Here is an 18,241-nt window from a genome sequence, read left to right on the forward strand (position 1 = left end):
GTCTTTACCAAAACTGAGCTCAGCTAGTGTTTCATTAAATTGGGGGCTTAGTTTCAAAAACCAAGCATATATTGATATTTCCCTGGACCAAATAGAGTATCCTCCCTGGAGTGCGGCAGATTTTACTAGATTTGTTTTTTTTTTTAATGGGAAACTGGAACGAAGAGTTTGGAACAAAGGTTGTCCTATGATCTTGAAAAACAAAGTGCCTTCACCGGCGTCACAGATGGGCAACCACTACTGTCAACATATAAATTCAGCATAAGCAGGATCACAGTCAGTATGCAAAAGAAACTCACAATCAAGAAGATTTCAGAGTTACGGCTGAAGGGTACCCACCACGTTCTGCAAAACCACGGAGCCCCCTGCAGTAGTGTGGGCAGCCTCGACAAGCTGCATCTTTGTTCTCCAGTGTTGGAGTGTATGCGTTGCTCCTTCCTGAAATTCTTGGACTTGGTAGCACATGGCTTCTGAACCTCATTATTCCCATGACCTGCATTTTATAAGAGTTTCCTGGGCAGTCTGCCAGGGGTGGGAGGAAAAGTCCCTGTTAGCACCGTCACGTGGTCGTTTAGAAGCCTTGGAGATGACGTCATCAACCAAGGCACAGAGCTGCCAGGGTTGAGGCACCTGGCTTTAGAGCTGCCAGAGGGATTTGGGGAAAGCAAAGAGAAAATGAAAAGTATGTATGCAGTCCGTGTAGCAGAGTGAAATATATGTGTACATATACATTGATTTATATAATGTGTATCGGCTATGGATATTAATTATATTCATATATGAAAAATATACTGTACATATTTTAAAGAGTAATATCCAATGAACTGAAATACACAATTAAATGAGGGTTTCATATGTCATTGTATATTCATTATATATTATATATAATATTCATTATATATAATATATGTAATAAGTATATAATATATAGTATAAATATATGCATGTAAAATGCATATACACACAGACATTCTTAGGGGAAGGGAGGTTGGAAACAGTGTTTCGAGAGGCATCTAAAGATATCTTCCTCGGCACTAATTTCCTTATCTGTAAAATGGATTTTTTTAAGAATCAAGTGAGAAGATGTTGATCAAAGCACTTAAAAGCACTTTGTAAACTTCATAATTCAACATAAATAAGAGGCATTATAATTAACTATAAGACAGATAATCAGTGTTTCAGTGTAGATATACATCAGCTACGGTCAAAGTCCCGAGGACATTTAATTGTTGGAAGTTGGATTATCCCATCAGGTCTTCTTAGAAAAGACTGTATGCACTCTATAAATCATTCATTCATTCAGCAGATACTTAGTGAGCGCCAGCTATGAGCCAGGTATGAGGGATGGATGCAGCAGTGAACAGTGCAGAGTCCCTTTTCTCAGGAGCTCACATTCCAGAGTGAGGACAGCAAATACACAAGTGAATAAATAAATATATAGTGCCTCAAGGTGATAACAAGTGCTGAGAATAAATGGGGATACTAGTTCATACAGGGTGAAGAAGGAAGAATTGTCCAACAAAGGGACATTTGCTCAGAGACCTAAGAAAGTGGAGGTGGCCCGTGGCGCTATCCAGGGAAACCCTGTCCAGTGCACACATGCTGAGGCAGGGGGGCACCTGAGCCATGTGGGAACCAGCAAGGAGGCCAGTAGGGTTGGAAGAGGGGGTAAGTGCTAAGGGCACGGGGGTGCAGGTCCTTGGAGGCCCCTTTCGATTTTACACGTGGTGTGAGGTGGGTGCCACCTGAACACTTTGAGCCTGGTAGATGGAATTCTGTTTTCCAGAATCTCTGTGGCTGCTGCGAGGAGAATAGACCACAGAGGTTGTAAGGGCAGGGCAGGGAAACTGGTTGAGGGGCTAGAGGAATAATCCCGGTGACACGGTGGTTCTTCCTTGACCAAAGAGGGTTGAACTGAATCCCTAGTCGGTCACCTTGTTAGACTAATTACTATGATATATACATTTGCCATAGTTTTCAAAGTAGGTCCGTATCCATGATCTCTCGTTGCATCCTCATTATACCCCGTGGCTAGAGGCACGCCAGCTATTCAGTCTCATTTCAGAGGAGAGTCTTCAGACTCAGGAAGGTTAAGCCTCCTGCCTCAGGCCATAACAAGTCGATCTGAACTGGTCTGTGATTCCCAAGCCCGTGCTCTCTTTCTGCCACACCCAGGTCACGGCCACCCCTTCTATCTCATACCTCGCTTCTTTGGACCAGAAAGCTACCAGACCATTGTAGGGTGAGAACTAACCTTTACCGAGCTTCCCGAACTTTCCAGGGCCAGGGCAGGATATTTACACACATGATCTCATTGCCTCTTCACAGCCACCTTGCAGGGAACGTGATCATCCTTATTTTAAGACAAAGAGGAGGATCGATTTGCCCAGCGTCAGGCAAACTAGTGATGGATCTGGAATTGGAACCGTTATCTTTCTGATTCTAGAGCCCCCAAAGCCTCTTAAACCCAAAGTCGTTAAATGGTGAAATGAACATGGAAAGCCCATTCTTGGCGTTCCTCCTCCGTAGGGGCTGCGAAGGGAAGGGGTAACCTCAGGACCTGAATCCAGAGAGGGGCAGGAATCCGTAAAGGAGTCTCCCAACTGCACCCGCACACCCCCCCCCCGCCAATTCTCGGAGGTCGCTCTGAGCGTGTGTTCTGTCTCTTCGTGTAGGGTGCTCCAAAGTGACCTGCATCAGCTTGACCCGGGAGGCCTCCATTAAACTGTCCCCCTTGCATGGCAAACAGATCTCCATCCGCTACCTGGACATGACGGACTGCTTCGTGCTGGAGGACGAAGGCCTGCACACCATCGCGGCGCACTGCACGCAGCTCACCCACCTGTACCTGCGCCGCTGCGTCCGTCTCACGGACGAGGGCCTCCGCTACCTGATGATCTACTGCGCCTCCATCAAGGAGCTGAGCGTCAGCGACTGCCGCTTCGTCAGCGACTTCGGCCTGCGGGAGATCGCCAAGCTGGAGTCCCGCCTGCGGTACCTCAGCATCGCCCACTGCGGCCGCGTCACCGACGTGGGCATCCGCTACGTGGCCAAGTACTGCGGCAAGCTGCGCTACCTCAACGCGAGGGGCTGCGAGGGCATCACGGACCACGGCGTCGAGTACCTCGCCAAGAACTGCGCGAAACTCAAGTCTCTGGACATCGGCAAATGCCCTCTGGTCTCCGACACGGGCCTGGAGTGCCTGGCCCTGAACTGCTTCAACCTCAAGCGGCTCAGCCTCAAGTCTTGCGAGAGCATCACGGGCCAGGGCTTGCAGATCGTGGCGGCCAACTGCTTCGACCTGCAGATGCTGAACGTGCAGGACTGCGAGGTGTCGGTGGAGGCCCTGCGCTTCGTGAAACGCCACTGCAAGCGCTGCGTCATCGAGCACACCAACCCTGCCTTCTTCTGAAGGGACGGCTTCCAGCCGTCGCTGTTTTCATACAGACGTGAACAAAACAAAATGTTTTTTCAAAGCAGCATATGTAAGCGCCGACACCCACTCGTAACAGCTCTTTCTTCCAGGAAGGTTCTTAGGAATCTGGCTTTCGTTTTTTCCTAATTTCTCGTGGGCAACAGAGGTCCAGGAAAGGAGGCTGGGGGGCACATTTCTATCGCAGCCAACGGTTTTGTGGGGGGTCAGGTCATTTGTAGGCAAGTTTCTCGTCTCAGAAAGACGTACCTCAGAAAGCGGATTGCAGTGTCTTTAGGAACGCGCCTTTTTCTCTCTGTCTCCCTCCTCCCGGCCACAGCCTTGAGGTCTACACCCTGGCCCCTCCTACCCCACTCCTCCCTCTCCTACACCCACAGCAAATTATCCGAATAATAATGCTCTCTAGACCGCCTCCTCTTTCAACTGCTTGATTGGCCTAAAGCACATTTTTCAGCCCCACACCCAAGCAAATTCTTGTTAGATAAACGTCACAGCACCTGGTACATATGAAGCGCTTCTAAACCTTTTTCAAGAATCATTGGCGGCAGGCAGCACGGTGGAGGAAGAGACCTGCGTTGTTCCCCCAAATCCCAGCTCTGCCACTTAGGAGCTGTGTGACCTTGGGCAAAGCACTTGACCTCTCTGGGCTTCAGCTTCCAGCACCGAATCAGAGGCCATCCTCTGATCTGATCGAGGATTAGCTTCATGCCCATTTTAGAGCTGAGGGAGTAGAGACATCAGTAAACACAGGCTCCTTGGCATAGAGCACAGGAGACCTGCGTTGATTCTGTGGATGCTTTCAGGAGACACGCCGCCACCAGCGTCCTGTATGTCCTTCACTCCGATCTGAGTATCACTTACAGCCTGTTTGTTTTGGTGAGCGAGTCTCTGGGTCATCTTCTCCTGCCCAGCTAGATGGATGGTTTCTGTACACAGATGCTTTCGGCATCACTGCACCGCACACCACCGTATGGAGACCATGGGATTCCTAATCACAGCAGAACCCACATCCCCCAGTCAGGTTCATCTTTCTGAGTGGTTTCAAGTAGGAGGAAAGACACTCATAATTTTTAATTAACAAGGGAGGCCCAAGAGAACACATGTCCTCTAGGGTTTTTCAAATCCCTCTCACTGCACACGTGGCATGCACGCACACATCTGCTCTGCAGCTGGGAGGCACAGACGCCTCGATTCTTTGTCATTCAGATCACATTTCTACTCTTCTCATCTATTTGTTTCCTTGTGCATCCAGACTTCATCGCATGAAGCCTGTTGGGGTTAAGTCATAAGTGTTTAATCATGCAGATTGCCACCTCGTGTGCCTTCCCCTGTGACTGTTTTTGCATGTCCTCCGTCAAAGATGCAGAGCAGACCTCCAGTTAGTTTAAATCCTGTCCACTCAAAAGTGCCACACAAATGGAAGAAGGAGCACGGTGATAAGACTTAGGCGCTGGTCCACCAACCAGACCCTTGGAATACAGCATTAAAGTCATTGCCAAGTATGCATTTTAAATGGTCCTATTTGGATAGAAATCCTTTTGCTATCCTCATTCATGTGAAGTCAGGATGCCAGAAATTCCACTGCTTGTTTTCATGAACTTTAATTGCTTTTTGTTAATAAACCCGTGACCTCTCTTAAATTATTCTTTGGCAACAGCCCTCCTCCGTCACTGTTCAAACAGTTCATCCATTTCTTTCTCAAAGGATCCACCACCCCAAAACAGAACCTCTGCGTCTGCAAGTCCAGCACGTGGAACGGGTTTCAGATCGAGCCTACGCCCCACTTGGCAACTGCACTCCTGCGTGCCTTTGTCCTACGTTGAGAAGCAGGAGGTAGGGTATGAAACATGGCCTCCTCTCCAATCAACACCGCCAGCAGCTTAGAGGCGCGCTCAAGGCTCTGTGCCGCGGGGGGAAAGGAATTGTTTGGCTGGGGATAGTATCTAGCGATGGTCACAAGGTTTAGAACCGTGAAAGGGGTCGAAGGTAGCATTTCCCTGCTGTATGACTTGTGACCCTGTCTAAAGCTTCAGAATTTGAGAGTCACAAAGGATTGTGCCTGACCCCTGACACTGGCATCTTCCAAGTGAGCTGCTTTAATTCTCCCGGATGAGAGGAGAGATCCAAAACGGCTCCCAGAACCAGAGAAGGGGTATCCCGTTCCAAATACCTTTATCACCCCCACCTGACCACAGCACCTAAACCGTCTTCCAAACATGAGACAAAGCCGACTTTCACACCGATTGCCCAGCATGGACTGTCTTTCCCAGTTTCTCCCTTTTCCCCAGTCTTCACCCATTCTGCTTCCCCTTGTTGTAGGTACCTATGACACAGGTTCCCGGGGTAACAGCTCAGCAGATTTTTAGAGACCGAGCAAAAAGCCTCACTAGGAAATTGATCTGTTTTGAAACATTGCTTCCTTCCTGCCTCTGCAAAATTGAACGCTCGTTCTTGTTGTTGTTTTTTAATTCTAATGTTCAAATCACTGCGTGCTGTATGACTCTAAAAAGCCTTAATTTACTACCACCAAGAAATAAAGCAATATGTTCGTAATTGGCTTAAGCCTCATTTAATACCCTGGCCAAAGGAGACTGGTGTTCAGATGGTGACAGTCACAAGTGAGGGAGAAACTTGCCTCGTGTCGAAGTAGATAGCAGGTCGGGTCACTGCAGTGGAAGTTGTCCCTTTCAAGGTGCACCCGTGGTTTTGACATTCCCCTCAGTTCACTGTCTTTCGCTGAAAATTAGCAGGTAAGTGAAAAATCATTACCTTCACAGTTTAGCTTAGGTCTTCAAATCCCTAACCCACCCTTTGGAGTCAGGTGTGTTTCGGAATTTATAATTTTTCACATTTTAGGAAGTTATCTATGGCGTATTTTGTAACACCCCCAGTAGAATTTTGGACAGCACTCTTAAGAAATGTGTTACTATTTTTCTACAGCAGTGGATATGAATAGTCAACTACATAAGATTATTAGAGGCTATAAATAGCCTTGTATCCGTTCAGGTCAGGTTTTATCCCCAAATTAAGTTGTGCAAGCATAATGAAGAAAGCTGCTATTTTAGCAGAGCTTTCTAGATTTCGGAATCATAGATAAGTAACTGTGGCCTGAATATACTTCCCCTGGCACTGGTTACAAACATTGGAGAAATTTTCAAAATTATGTCGACCATTGGTTGTTACAAATTTTTTTTAAAGTCTTAGAGCATTACGACCTGGGAGAAGAATATGGTAACTTGATCTAAAAGGAAAAATTATCAGTCAGTTGGAAAAAGAGAAATGCCAAATATCTCTTCACCCAAACCTTCAGATCTGAGAAATCAATATGGCAGAAAGTAAGTACTGATTGATGCATCAGAGACTCCATCTTTAGCAAGTAAAATGGTTTTGAGATATCGATTTTAAATGTAGTTGTCTTCGGGCTTCCCTGGTGGCGCAGTGGTGGAGGGTCCGCCTGCCGATGCAGGGGACGCGGGTTCGTGCCCCGGTCCGGGAGGATCCCACGTGCCGCGGAGCGGCTGGGCCCGTGAGCCGTGGCCGCTGCGCCTGCGCGTCCGAAGCCTGTGCTCCGCAACGGGAGAGGCCACAGCAGTGAGAGGCCCGCGGACCGCAAAAAAAATAAATAAATAAATAAAAAATAAATGTAGTTGTCTTCAACCTTCTTCTCACCCTATGTGAGCTGCTTAATGACTCTCAGGTAAACCAGTGGGACTCTTAACTGCTTTGGAACGTTCACTCGAAGGTAGACAGACCCATGCAATTCTTGTCCGGATCTCAGATAAGGTTTGCAGTAAATAAAATGCATTTGCCCTCGAGGTCCATGATTTCTTATATTGACATTTGTTGAGAAGTAGAAAAAAGGCTTCAAGAAGTTTGACATCCAAGAACACACAACATGAAACCAAAAAGACTGAGTATTTTTTTTTTTTTTTTTTTTGCGGTACGTGGGCCTCTCACTGCTGTGGCCTCTCCCGTTGCGGAGCGCAGGCTCAGCGGCCATGGCTCACGGACTCAGCCGCTCCGCGGCATGTGGGATCTTCCCAGACCGGGGCACGAACCCGTGTCCCCTGCATTGGCAGGCAGATTCTCAACCACTGCGCCACCAGGGAAGCCCAAGACTGAGTATTTTTAAGGAGAAAAATAATGCAGTAAAATTGCCTACTGTGTCTAAACGTCCACAGAAAAGTCACCCAAAGTAGTGCATTTGTTCAATAGCTGGCAATCATGATTAGTTCAGGGAGAAGTTAATAGACAGTAGAAGAGGGAGAGAGACTCTTCAGGGACTAGGTAAATACTGCGTGAAAACGTTCACACAGACAGTCTGTGAAGCAAAATTGGTTTTCATCTTGCACGCTCTTGGTCACATGGTTCCTTCTTTTTGCTCCGTACACCAACAGGGGCTCTTAATGTTGCAGGAAGGAGCGGTGCGGGACCAGGGGAGTGGCTGTCGCCATCTGTCTGCAGGGGATGCTCACGCCATCATTGAGACTTGCCTGAACACAGCTCCAGTTGTCCAAAGAGCAACTCAGGCACGTTTCATTAAGGTGACCATCAGGTGGGCAAAGTTGTTCCCTCCAGGGAAGAAATACTCTCACAGACACTCCGACTGAGGACACACCAACCGAGAATGCACTCACGAAGTGATTATTCCTCCTTCTTTCCTTGAGTGCATCATTATCTCCTAAAGCCACAGGTCCATTTTGTAGAGTCTTTTTTTTTTTGCTTCTCAAGTCAGCAGGTCAACTTGCGTTTGAAACCGCATGAGATGAAAGAACGTGGACATCTGGGAGCTGGATATGGCTCCATCCCTGCCTGTCAACAGCACAGCTGTGACATCTTGGACAGAGCTATCCTAGGAAATACGTACAGCTAGAATGCTGATCTCGTGGAGCCATCCAGGAAGGCTACATTTAAGCTCTGAATTGTTGCTCAGGAAGTAACAGTCAACAGCATCCAGGTATCAAAGGATGGCTTTAAAAGATCATTAAGGGCTTCCCCGGTGGCGCAGCGGTTGAGAGCCCGCCTGCCGGTGCAGGGGACGCGGGTTCGTGCCCCGGTCTGGGAAGATCCCACGTGCTGCGGAGCGGCTGGGCCCGTGAGCCATGGCCGCCGAGCCTGCGCGTCCGGAGCCTGTGCTCTGCAACGGGAGAGGCCACAGCAGTGAGAGGCCCGCGTACCGCAAAAAAAAAAAAAAAAAAAAAAAAAAAAAAAAAAAAAATCATTAAAAAATAAAATTGAAAACCCTGACCTAAATATTTCCAAATCTGGTCTTTTCTATATCATAGAACTTTTCTCCTTCTGGTCACTCAGCTACTGAATTTTATACTGATGAGATCAGTATGTCTGAATTCTATCCTGGCCCGTGTGATGTGCGACATATGATGGGAACTGGATGTTGCAATCCATTCTTCATGAACAGTGAAACCCCAGGGAGTGCTGGTCAGTTTCTTCTGAAGGAGCAGATGGTACTCAGTATCCCTTAACTCCTTTAACGAAGGTTTATTGACCAGGTACTGTAATAGGTTCCAGGTGAATAAGAAACAATATCCTTGTGCTAAATGAACTCAGATCAAATAATATCATGTAATGAGCTGCAAGGTGGAGAAGGGAATATACAAAGGAGAGAGGCAACATTTTTTCATTCATTCATCAAATAAGTATTTTTTAAGAACCCAGTATGTGTCCGGCACCATGCTGGCACTGAGAGTCTTGCCCTGATGGTGTTCACCAAAGAAATCATTTTCATCATTATATGGAGAGAAGGATAAAGCTTAGGGACTCCTCTCAGGGAGAAGATCCTTGAGCTGGATTTTATAACTCAGACAAGGTGAGCTTCACAAGCCATGATGCACTTGAACGTCCAAAACATGGAGCTCACTCAGGGACAACATATTTGATAAAGTTGATGAAGCAATTTCTCTCTACTGTAGGTTAAGATAATCATAATATTTACTATACTAACGCTAGGTTAACTTTGCCTTTGCCTTGAGTTAGTCGTATGGAAATAGAAAGGTCTCTTTTATTCTAAGGTCATCCCATAGATTAATTCCTACATACACATACACGCTCTCTCTCACACACAATACGCACATAATATATTTTTTAAAGGATGGGAACATTTTGCAGAAACAACACTCACACGTAATTTCTGGGACAAACTCTAAGAACCTCAAAGCAGCTTGACTATCCTCCAAACAGCATACGAAACAACAAACAGTCCACACACAGCCATAGCCCAGCAAAACTGCCATAATAATTTCCACAGAATCTAGCTCGGGGAGAGGGAGATAGCAGGCACCCCCCTCAATAATCCTTGGGTTCTTCAGCCAACATTGTGCTCTTTGGGTTTACCCTAAGCATTATGCACTTATGATGGGAATGGTCAGAGAGAATAAGTGATGCTTCTCAGTGTACCATGTCTCTATTAAAAACTGGTCTCTGTCAATAATCTGAAAAGTACCGGATGGCCCAAGTAAGATTGATTAAGTAGCTGTTAAAATTTCCAAGAAATGGATTTTACTTGTAAATTCACTGAGGCTGGATTCTTTGAAACCTCAGATTTTATCAGGGTTGCAAATGTGAAATTATCTGCCCGCAGTAATAATCAACTGAACAGTGAAATCCATGAGAAAGTGGAAGAGTGATAGGGAAGCTTCTAATCCTTGTTCCCCGGCAGTCACAGGCAATAATCCTCCTGGTTTTTCAGAGCCCCAAAGGTCTCCCAAAGTCTGAGTAGTAGACTTATTAAGCCCATTTCCAGATAAGCACACAAAGATACAGGGGAGAGGATTTCTAATTACAAAGATTAACCAGTAATTGGTACTTCCTCTGTCTCTAATCTTCTAACAACCACTAATGAACACACAGCCACCTTGTATCAATTAAAAAAAAAAAAAAATCCGGGTTTCACGTCCTGAATGTATTCTTCACGGGTGTTTACATTAAGAATTTAAACAAACTTATCGCGGTCTTTTTCATTTAAGAGAAAGTAGATAAAGGGACAAAACTGTCACAACTGATAAATATCCTTCTTCATTGGATCTCAAAGCCTTTCTTTTAGAGATGGAGACCAAAATAGACACGATCACCTTTGTATAATTTTACATTTTGCTGAACAGATCCTTGTCTTAGTAGAAGATCCAGAGAGGGAGAATTCAGACCATTTCTCTTGTTCTCATTACATCCTCGCAAGCCAGCATGTGATTTATGACATAGTTGATCTGTATGAATGACTCCTGAAGCACAGGCTTTCCATTAGCTACTCGGACTCTGAGACTCCAGTTGGCTCTCTTTTATGTTCATAATTTTTAAACACCCAAAGAATAATGACCACTGGACGTGTGGAGACCAGGAGGCTATGGATTTTTTAAAAATAAAATAAAAGAGAGAGAGAGAGAAACAACAACAACAACAAAATAACCCTTCAACTAATGACCTCTAACTCACATAATGAAAACCAAAATCTCCTCCGGATTTCCAAGCTGGCATTGTTTCACTGGTACCCTCACCTTGGGGCTCCTGTGGGTAATGTTTCTTTTAAAAATAGTGCACACGGGAAAGCCATGGGAAATACAGACACCGCCACGGGAGGGCATTAGTCTCCTTTCCTTTTAAAATGTGTGCTTAATCCCCCAGGCACGTGGCAAAATAACCTCAAAGCTGAGCACGTTATGTAACGAGTCCTTTTGTTTTTCAAGAAGAACACGTTCTCAGGTACTGTCTCTGTTTCTTTAACTTCCCTCACCCGAAGAAATTCGTTGGCCTTGCTCTGGTCACGGAGAAGAGTGACCTTTCTTATCTGATTTTCTGCTCAATGCAAAGTATTAGATCAGCAGCTCCACAGCAAAGCCCCTCTCCACGGCTTGGGAACCCAATGTTAAACCTTGGGAGTAGCTGGAATCCAGGAAAGGCCTTGGGAGAATTTGGCTGATCGTCTCTGTTGGCTGAAAGTAAGAAACATTGAGCTAATGCAACTTTTTAAACTTTTTTAAAGGTTACTATGTCTTGATTTGAGTGAGATAAATTTTATGTACTTAACCTCCTTTTTCACAGTACTGCCCGTTGAGTTCTCTGTGGCAACTGATGAAATACAAATGCAAGGGTTAAGCCCTGTTTTGTTTTGGTTTTGTATTCTTCTGTATTTTTTTTAGCTATGCTAGGTGGGTTTGGCTACTCTTGTGTTGTAAACTGTTTTCAGAAGATGTGTCCCTGGGTTGGACGGTGGGGTGAGGTGCATTCTCTGGTGATTTCAAAGACCTTCTCAGGCAATACTGCTAAGCATGGGTAGCCCGACGTTCAGCAGCAAATATCACCGTCAGAACGCTGGAGCAATTTGTCAGGGCCACAGAGCATTTTTGGAGATGATCCTGGAAATATAACGAGCCTTGATCTGGAAGACCACAGAGGTATTCCACTCCATTCCTCCAAGTTGAATTCCAAACAGTATGCAGAGACTTAATTACCCCATAGCTATAAACTATAAGTTTAACAAATTTGGAGGATTTTTGTTTGGGGTTTTTTTTTTTTTGCCAAACCCAAAACTTCATGATCTATTTGTAGACATTCCCTCATCATTTCCTATTCATTTCCCTGGATGGTCCTGCTTGTGCAGTGTTTACGGTGGTAAATTTTGCTCCCGTTAGAATCCAGGGTCCCTCATGTAAATGATTAGTGACGATTTTCGAGTCTCTTGAAAATGGTTACAAAACTACAGGTAAGCCCTCAATAGATGTGGGCTTAAAAATTTGAAAAAATTTCAAAAAGCCACCGAGAGAAAAGTGTCAAGGTTCTTTATGACATTTTGTTTCTGATAGAACATCACAGGAACAAATGGTTTGTAGGTCTTTTGTCTTGCTTTTAATGAATGCCCAAATATATCCTTTCTGTATGTCCAGGAATGGACTAGAAATACAAATAACTGAACTTTTTAAAGATTAAGTTTCATTTTAGAAGTGTTCCAACTTCAGGTGAAAGGATTACAACCAGAAATTTCTCATTTCACTTCAGCTTTGTCATAGGAAGACGTGCTGGTCCCACAACTTTATATAACTAAAAAAAGTCCCTTTGCTTTTTGTTTGGGTTGTAATAGGTGCAATTGACATGGATTGTGTAGTAGATGAGCTCTAGGTATCATTGATTGTATTCCAACAAGATATCATTAGCATAGAGATAAATTTAAGTCCGCTTCAAGTTAGCATCAAGCAGTTAGCCTCAGTAGGATTTATACGCATCTGAACACCTAATCCTTCAGAAAACTACTTTTAACCACCATCCTTCTGATTTAGCAGAACCCGAACAAAGAGTAGAAGTTCTTACAGGCCCTTTTTCCAACCTTCCTAAAACCTCTCCCCACCACGAATCTGAAAGCAGAGAGTCTCGCCAAAGGACTCCAACCAAATGCACTTAGCTCATTTATTCTCGACTTCTTTATTAACAATTTCCAAATGTCCCTGAATTTACCTTGGTCTAGCATTTGGGATGCCTCTAAGCTTTTTACAGTAATTTCTTAATGTCTCCACCAGCATTCCTCTTGACATTAGAAGTCCATGGTAGCAGAACTTCAGTATGCTCTTGTGCTAAGATCAAGTCCCTCCTACAGACTCCAAAACAGCAAACACAGAGATATTGACCAACTCTGCCTCTGGCACATATTACAAATACAAAGCGAAAAAGTTGCCTTTAACTTTTTATAAACATGATCAGATCTGATCAAGTTAATTAATTATCAGATTAGGATTTAAGAGTCCAGAATTTGCTTCTTGGTTCTGCGACTGATTTGCTGTTAATGTTTGGAAGAATCGTTTAATTTCTATATTAAAAGATATGACAACAAGAGTTAAGGGGTCAGATATTTTGGAAGTATCACCATTGTTCATATTTTACATGAAAGACTGGTTTTCATATAAAAAGATGGTTGGGTAGGTGACAGATAGATGATAGATAGATAGATAATGTATCCATAAACAAACATGTATATATTTGGTCGAGGAGTACCCAGCATGGATGCCATCTCATAAAAGTTTCTGGTGTTTGTGAAATTCTCACTTGCTCAGTATTTTATTTAGCTTTTTGAGACTCAGAACAAAACAACAATGGAGCCACATCTATCAAAAATATTGAGTGCTGCGTCTGCCCTCAATTTTTATCAAAATCACTCTAAATCTTGCCAATCTGTCCAACTAAAAAGAGTAGAAGAATAGAGATATTCTACTGATGCTGGAATAAGGACAAGAAAGATGTTTGACTCAGCCAATAAAATTGAAACCCTATAGGAGAAAGCCAAGGGGATAAATAACCCATCTGAATTAGGATGCAGACAGGACTTCATGGCTTAGATTTTTTTTTTTTCTCAGCTCTGGTTACTAGGACTAAAGATGAGGGTATTTGCTGATGGCATCCAAAAGTCTCCCCTTTGCCAAACACAATATTTTTTCCAATGTGGTAGTGAAATGTGTCTTTTGTACTGACTTTTAAAATCCCCTAGCCAGATTTTTTTCTGGAAAAATATAGCAGAATGAATACCATTGATAATCAGAAGTAGCCAGCATTCTAGGGAAACAATTTCCAAAGAACACAGCTACATTTTTGTATGTGCTACCTCTTAGTGTTTTCTTTTGGGCAGAGCAGTTAGATCTGACCGGAAAGACATAATTGGAGGGCAGGCTGAAGACGAGGAATATTCTAAATATGTCAAAGAAATACTTGGTTATGTAGGTCTTATGTCGCTACTATTACTTTATTTTTGAAGTGGCATATCTGGGAATGTGGAGTAATGCACAGGAAGAGGGAAAGGACTGTTATATATCATTTGTTCAGATCAGAGTTTGCAGGAGCTCAGTGACACCAGAAGGACAGATATCCACAGCTGACTTGGTTAGGGAAAGCTTCTCTGAGGAGATGATGTAGCAGCAGGAGAGAAAATGCATTTGCATTGCAGCAATGCAAACAATTTGCAACTGAGTGCTGTTATTAGTTTCCTATTATAGATGACAAAATACCCCCAAATTTAGCAATTTAACACAATAGACATTTATTATCTCCGTTTCTGTGGGTCACAGAACTGTATTACAACTGTATCTTGAGTTCTGTATCTCACAGAACTTGGGAGCAGTTTACTGGGTGATTCTGCCTCGGGGCCTTTCAGTTAAGATAGCCTCTTGGCTGTAGTCATCTGAAGGCTTGGCAGGTTGAAGAATCCACTTCCAACCTCACTTGACGGCTACTGGCAGGAAGCCCTGCCGTATAGGGCTCTCCATGGGGCTGCTCATGACATGCCAGCTGGTTTCCCCCAGAGCGAGTGAGCCAAGAATGAGGATGAGAGATAGCAAAGCAGGAAGCCACGTGCCTTTAATGACCTTGCCTTGGGATGACACGCTATCACTTCTGCTGTATCCTATTGGTTACACTGACAGACCCCGATGCAATGTGGGAGAGAACCGCAAAAGCCATGAATTCCAGGAGGCAGGGGTTATTGGGGGACTATCTTGGAAGCTGGCTACATAAAATACATAGCATCCCATTCTTTTTTTTTTTTTTTAACATCTTTATTGGGGTATAATTGCTTTACAATGGTGTGTTAGTTCCTGCTTTATAACAAAGTGAATCAGCTATACGTATACATATATCCCCATATCTCCGCCCTCTTGCATCTCCCTCCCTCCCACCCTCCCTATCCCACCCCTCTAGGTGGTCACAAAGCACCGAGCTGATCTCCCTGTGCTATGCGGCTGCTTCCCGCTAGCTATCTATTTTACGTTTGGTAGTGTATATATGTCCATGCTGCTCTCTCACTTTGTCCCAGCTTAGCCTTCCCCCTCCCCGTGTCCTCAAATCCATTCTCTAGTAAGTCTGTGTCTTTATTTCTGTCCTGCCCCTAGGTTCTTCATGGCCTTTTTTCTTTCTTTTTTTTTTTTTTTTTAGATTCCATATATATGTGTTAGCATATGGTATTTGTTTTTCTCCTTCTGACTTACTTCACTCTGTATGACAGACTCCAGGTCCATCCACCTCACTACAGATAACTCAATTTCATTTCTTTTTATGGCTGAGTAATATTCCATTGTATATATGTGCCACATCTTCTTTCATCTTCATTCATCTGTCGATGGACACTTAGGTTGCTTCCATGTCCTGGCTATTGTAAATAGAGCTGCAATGAACATTGTGGTACATGACTCTTTTTGAATTATGGTTTTCTCAGGATATATGCCCAGTAATGGGATTGCTGGGTCGTATGGTTCTGTATTTTCTTTTGAAAAATCTTTGTTTTGCCAGCTCCTAAGCCCAGATCATCTCTAGACATGCCATTGCATGTCCAAAGGCTCATGGATGGGCTGTGCTATAATGCGGTAGCTTACTCAGTGTCTCAAGATTTCTTTCTCCCACTAATAATCACTCCAAGGAGAAAGGAGTTTTCTAAGGATGTTATTTCCCCAAAGATATGGAGTATGCCACATGTTCCCCTTATAACACTAATGTTAGCTATAAGACAGATTTCATTATAAATAATTACTTTCATTAAACCTATTTGAAGACACTGTCTATTTTATAATCCACTATCCCTTATTCAACATCTGACACTCTTAATTCACTCAGATCTCTGCAAAATGTCTCAGGCAATAAATTTCTTCTCGGGTTTAGTTACAGGAAAAAAGTGTACTCTACAGGCAAGCTTGCCTGCTTTCTTTAACTGTCCATGAAGATAGCATATCTCAGTGTAATTCTCTGTCTTCCTTCATTTCCAGGAAATCTAGAAAATAATTAAGGCCAAACTATAATCTATAGCTCTTTCTAGGCAATTAGTAACATCTATTCCTTTTCTAAATTTCATATGATTATTCTTTTTCTCTTTTTTTCATTATGTTTAAAGTTATATACTACCTCCAATCCTTTCACAGTAGCCAGGATTTATAGTCTAAATAAATAGTAAGTTATCAGCCAAGAGAAAATGATCTTTGACTCAAGGTCCAAACTTGAGGTCCATATACAAAAGACTGTCACTCAGTTCTAGTGGCAACACTGAAAATGCAGGACTCTTAGCTGATATCGCCAGTATCTTGAGGAAGAAGCTGGTTTTCTTGTGTATTCTTTTCTGAAAATCATGGAGCCAACAGGAGATGATTCAGATTTGTCTCTCCTCTGAGTCAACTTGGATACTATTTGTTATGTCCTGAATTGGGTCCCTCCCCTTTGCAAAATTCATATGTTGAAGTCTTAATTCCCAGTAACTCAGAATGTGACTGTATTTAGTAATAGGGTCTTTTTTTTTTTCCTGTATTGTCTCGACCATTGCATTATTTATTTATTTATTTATTTAAAATTTATTTTTTGGCTGCGTTGGGTCTTAGTTGCAGCACGTGGGATCTTCACTGTGACATGTGGTATCTTTCATTGCGGTGCGTGGGCTTCTCTCTAGTTGTGGCTCACAGGCTCTAGAGTGTGAGGCTCAGTTGCCCCGTGGCATGTGGGATCTTAGTTCCCCAACCAGGGATCAAACCCACAACCCCTGCATTGGAAGGCAGATTCTTAACCACTGGACCGCTAGGGAAGTCCCAGTGATGGGGTCTTTACAGAGGTAATTAAGTTAAAATAAGTTTATTAAATTGTTTCTCAGAAGAAACAATGATGTAGACACCTGGATCTTGAATTTCTAATCTCTAGAACTGTGAGAAAATAAATTTCTGTTGTTTAAGCCAGCCAGTCTGTAGTACTTTGTTATGGCAGCCAGAACAAACAAATACACTCTTATATCCTCCCACAAAGGAGTAAAAACTGAAGCCTTCAATATTTTCATAATCAGAGTCAAACCATAATTAGCCACAATTTGGTTTGAAGATATGAAATCATGTACAGACTGAGTGCAGGGAAGAGAATGGAAGAACCCTGCTTGCAGTTATCAGCTGCATCCCTGGTGAACTTCTGGAAGTATCTAAAACATCAATGCTAACAATGGGGGAGGGGTATCAAAGGGAAGATTGTTTCCTGTAAGACCCAAAGCTTGTACTTCTCCATCAGTTCTGAAGTACCATAGTTGGCTATGTCCTTTATGGCTCCAACTCACCAATTGTCATCTTCTGTTCATCTTTTGAAATTGCTTTAAATCACTGCATGCGTTAAATTGCTTTTTTAAACCTACAGATGGTAAGGGGTATATGACCTTCTCCTGGGGTCTGAGGGAGAGACCTTGACATGTGGACATGATAAGTCAATATTCATGTTAAGATCACATTGACACGTCCTTCTTGCTTCCCCAGGAGGGACAGAGGAGCACTTCTTGGCCCGGAGGGTGTTTGCAGTAGTACAGGTCTGCTGACATCATGGCTGGATAACATTTCCCAAATCCAATTTGATCTTACGATCTAGTAAAGGGAGGACTGCCAGGGAGAGGTTGAGGAGAGGTAATGGGTGGAAATTCAGAACCAGGAAAAGTTGTCCCCTGCAGATAAACTAAAAGACACACAAATATTTCCTTTTCTTTCCCACTTCCTTTAAAAAAATCTATAGTATTTCCTTTTCAGAAAGGAGATAGAAGTATTTATGCATGGTGTTGCTGGTGACATTCTATTATCACCTTCAGAAAGTGGTGCAGACAGAGCTATTCCAAATATTTTCATGCTCTTCTTCCAATGGTCAACTTTGATAAATGAGGGCCTATATCCATTTTCTTCTGATCTCTGCAAAATGTACGTCATGATATTTTTCTTCAAGATAGAAGTTGAACCTATCCATGAAGGATGCATGCCTTTCAATGAAGAAAGTAGAATGCTTAACAGCTGACTCAAGTATATAGGTGCCGGGCATATATACATC

At 43.5% G+C, this 18,241-nt stretch overlaps 1 protein-coding gene across 2 annotated transcripts in view; it reads left to right on the forward strand.

The window, feature by feature from the left end:
• The window catches only part of FBXL7 (F-box and leucine rich repeat protein 7), a 425,266-nt gene extending 419,280 nt beyond the window's left edge, over positions 1 to 5,986 (forward strand). For both annotated transcript variants that reach the window (XM_059061938.2, XM_067030813.1), the window contains one exon: positions 2,676 to 5,986. In XM_059061938.2, coding sequence (XP_058917921.1) covers positions 2,676 to 3,412 — 737 coding nt within the window. In that variant the 3' untranslated portion in view covers positions 3,413 to 5,986. The remainder of the gene's footprint in view (positions 1 to 2,675) is intronic.
• The last annotated feature ends 12,255 nt before the right edge of the window (positions 5,987 to 18,241 follow it).

This window comes from Kogia breviceps, chromosome 4 (assembly GCF_026419965.1).
Source record: "Kogia breviceps isolate mKogBre1 chromosome 4, mKogBre1 haplotype 1, whole genome shotgun sequence".
NCBI lineage: Eukaryota > Metazoa > Chordata > Mammalia > Artiodactyla > Physeteridae > Kogia > Kogia breviceps.